The 3,999-nt window shown below is 42.6% G+C and overlaps 1 protein-coding gene across 1 annotated transcript; it reads right to left on the bottom strand.

Annotated features, from left to right (window-relative positions):
• Positions 1-676: 676 nt before the first annotated feature.
• LOC147871431 (protein CFDP2-like) lies at positions 677-1,459 on the bottom strand. The gene is made up of 2 exons (XM_087361266.1): positions 1,173-1,459; positions 677-1,061 (listed from the first exon to the last, which is right to left on the bottom strand). Exons 1-2 carry the CDS (start codon positions 1,457-1,459, stop codon positions 677-679), a joined length of 672 nt encoding a protein of 223 aa, XP_087217392.1.
• Positions 1,460-3,999: the final 2,540 nt, after the last annotated feature.

The following is a 3,999-nucleotide window of genomic DNA, read 5'->3' as shown; positions in this document are numbered from 1 at the left end:
CCTGTATTTTGTTAAATTCTCCCAATCTTAACGTTCGTGTGTTTGACGAAACTCTTTAGTGAACTCGGCTTCTTTTCTAACGGTTTCGAAATTTTCATCAGCACGAGCTAAATCCACGTCACTAGACAGTCACAATACATATCATTGATTGACAACACGCATGGACGTGCACATCACATAGTTTATTTGTGTTTGTACACACTCGCGTTTCTGGTTTTCTCATCGTCAATCTCGATCTGTTTTTCATTAAATTTCATAATTTTTTTTTCTTGTCTCGTCTGTCCAGTCTCTTTCGCCTAAGGGCCTCTTGCCATAAGATATTTTTTGGCATCGCGAAGTATGTATTGTCACCTTTAATCTCCTTCACTATGCATTTTTTCTTTAAAAAGTCTGTGAGATTCTTCCACTGCGTATAAATTATATGTACATGATCACGCTGCCGTCTATAACCCTCGTTCACATGATCTTATCGAGCATAGCCTGTGTAATCCATGCCTTCCTTGGTATCCTTTTCATCCTACCAACCTTTTCTTCTAGTGCCACTGTTAGGCACTTCTTGACATTCCTCCATTCCTCTTCAACGCTTTCGCCTTCACTTTCACTTAATTTTCCTTCCAATTCTGCTCTTACTTCGTCTCGCGCGCTCTCCAGGTCCCATCTCTTCTTCATCACCCCCCTACTCCTGATTTTCTTCATTCTGGGGCTGACGTTTGCAACTAACTGAGTCGATGTCCGCTGATGGCACTGTCGTCACATCCTTTACGCTATTCCTAAATCGTTGCTTCACTAAGATATAGTCTATCTGGTATCTGCTCCTGTCTCCTGTGATGCTTCTTGAACCATTTCTTCGGCAGAAGTCAACCATCATGTCCCCTCTCCTATTCCTTATTCCCAGTCCATGATGGCTGACAATGTTGTTTTCTGCTCCTTTCCCCACGACACTGTTCCAGTCTCCCATTTTTATGGTTTGCACTTTCCCTCTTCCTTCTGTCTTCTCATATATTATTTCCACTTCTTCATCGTCATGATCCGATGTTGCATTATCAGAATATCCACTGGTTCTGCATTCAACTTGATATACATCAGTCTGTCACTACACGCTTGCACTTTGATTATACTTTTCTTGATCCATTTCTGCATCACTATTGCAACACCTCTTTCAGAACTCTCACCTCCCGAGTAGTACATGATAGTTTCCAGACTCGAAATCACCTTGATCCCTCCATCGAACTTCGCTGACACCCACAATGCACACATTATTTTTATCAATTTCGATCTTCAGATTTTCCAGTTTTCCTCCCTGTTGTAGTGTCCTGACGTTCCACGTTCCTATGGTGAATTTCGTAAAAGAATTCTCCTGCCTGATACCTTCTCCCGAGACAGTCCTCGCCCGGAGATCCGAATGGAGGACTAGTTTACCTCCGGATTGTTTTGTCTCTGGAGAAAGCATCATGCACATTGTGACTGCTCCTGTTGGGCAGAAGCTGTCCTGGAAAAAAGTACTGTGGTAGTTTTTCCACATCGCAGGACCACAACCATTAAAGCTGCTCCAGCCTCGAACCGGTCCCGGATCATTTCCTTCACGCTTCAAGCTGGTAATAGTGGTCGCTGCTGCCCTCCACTGTGCTAGTGTTTGTCCGCCCCGGGTATTTCATTTCCCATATCTGGGAAGCATTCCCCTATCCGCAACCTGGGGAGGCGCCCGATGGGGGACTAGCAACCCCCTGAGGGTAAAAAAAAGTACCGAATTAAAAATTAATTATAAGGATAAGTTAGTGCTTTATTGCAAAGACAAAAAATTGCTAAACACACAACAATTTTATTGCATCCTCCTTTACTTTTCATTATGTAATTTACAAATTTGTGTATTGTCCAGTCCATGAACTATTCTTCCTTTGAAAGGACCTGCGGTGACGCCAGAGCCTTGAATCCTGAAACCAGCCACTGTTAGAAGGAGTGTTTCATTCTTGTTCCTTCAACGCTCTATCAACTGATAATGTTGCGTATCCATTGATTAAACATGCCAGGATGGTTGTGAATCATAAATTGCGAGAGTACATTCTGTGCTTGCTTTAAAGTAACTGAGAAGAACCAGGAAACTGGGGTTAGCCGATACCAACATGTTAGTTTAATGTGATTGGATAAAGCCGATATTTTGGGCGTGTTTTAAGGGGGGGCAGGAATTGGATCGATTTTTTTTAGATTATGGTGCCACAGACTTTAATTAATCTGACAGGCGGCTTCGAATGGCGGATGCTAAGTTTGTTATGAATTGTGAATGGGACAGGGCGAATGTGCAAATGGATTTGAGGAACTGCTGAGGAATTTGCCTTCGAGAAGGTGCGGATTGGCTCGTACAAGATTCGAACTGGAAATCGCTTGGATAACCTCTCAGCTTTGTCTTGAGTACTTCGTGGTTTTACTTTCGTTAAGTTAGAGAATTTTCTGGCGTTGAATCTGATTCTGCCTCAGATAATTCGTTGATGCGATAATTGTTCCTGTGCTCAGGCGTCATCTTCACGCTTCGTCCTGCTTTACCCTCGGTGGTCAGGGAATACGAGGCTAGCTGAGCCCCAGAAACAGACTGGCCGCAGAGAGGGCGGGAACTTTGCCCCGTAGTCCACACAAAACCAGGATCACGATCGACTATGGCCGCCAGATACGGAGTGTTTCGAATAAGCATTCGCGGACAGCCGACAAGGGGTGATCCTCCGACTTGTGGTTCGTCGCGGGGCTAACAATTCCAGGCCGTGAGAATAATAAATTGTTCCGAAATGTTGGACTAAGCGCACTCAAAGATAAAAAACAAATGACTGTTCTTACGCTCATTTGCTCTTTAACGCGATCCATGCAAAATAAGCATATGTCTATGTTGGCTAATATGATAGGTGGGTATTATATTTTTCATACATGCCTACAATTTGGACTTGAGAATTTTATAGTTGTATTTTGTGGCTTATATTAATCCACAGTTCGTTCCAGAATCTCTTTTTTTGGCAATTTTAATAAAGAACATTGTGAATTCTATGCCGAATTCCGCTGGGCTGACACAAATCTAATTACTTTTTAAAAAGGCTTCCAGTGCACTCTGTTCACGCCAGATTTAATGAAGAAATGTTGGCTGATTTGGTGACTGGATCAGAGGGACAGGTTCGTATGCAGCTCGTAAAAGTAACGTAAATGGTTTCACTGCCTCATTTCATTCGTGATCTTAAAACGTGTGTTCCATAGAGCGTTCTTTCACGCAGGCGAAATCTGTCCAACTAAAATCAATATTATTGAGCGGTAGCGGATGCACTCTATTGAGTAGTCTTGGTACTATGAGCATTGATGATCGAGGAGAGCGGGGTTCATACTCGCTGAGCCATCTCTCGGGGCAATAAAAAAGTTCAGCCGGTTTTGGTAGCTCTATCAATAAAGTGAATTAGCATTACGATCTACTTTACTCCCAGTTTCCGAAATTTGACATTTTAGACTCCCAGATTCCTGTGGCCGTGTAATCAGTGCAAGTTATGCCTAGAATTAGGATGTGTAATCTTGAAACGGTATTTATGGATAGAATGTGCACGCTGATACTCCAGAGACCAAAGCAACTTGTGCTCCTAAATGTCATACAAGGGAATGGTCCAGTTGGTCAGGTCAAAAGGCACTTGTAAGGCTGTGAAAGATTTGATAAATCGCACACCCGATACATATGTTAAATTTGAACCAAGAAGCATAAGACGCAGATCAACGTAACAAGACAAGCTTGGTATTGATGTTTCTAATTTCTGTGACAGTTATCGTGCACAGATTTGTAGATAGTTTTATTAGATGCGTTTTGTGAGCTGTTTGATTTCTGATATATTTATGAGCTTGTGTGTGTGCGTCAGACATTTCTGAAGTCTTTCACATTCTTACCAGCACCTGGCCCACAGACTTCTTTGGAAATACTCCAGTGCTGGTGTCATGTGTGTGAATTTGAACTGCACATTCCAATTTTGGACACATTTTGTGCAC

The sequence above is a fragment of the Zootermopsis nevadensis genome, unplaced genomic scaffold, assembly GCF_977971745.1.
Source record: "Zootermopsis nevadensis isolate Lab colony 2312 unplaced genomic scaffold, Znev_1.0 Znev_ptg000057l, whole genome shotgun sequence".
Taxonomy (NCBI): domain Eukaryota; kingdom Metazoa; phylum Arthropoda; class Insecta; order Blattodea; family Termopsidae; genus Zootermopsis; species Zootermopsis nevadensis.
Note: the sequence above shows the minus strand (reverse complement) of the source record. Positions and strands in the feature narration are given on the sequence as shown.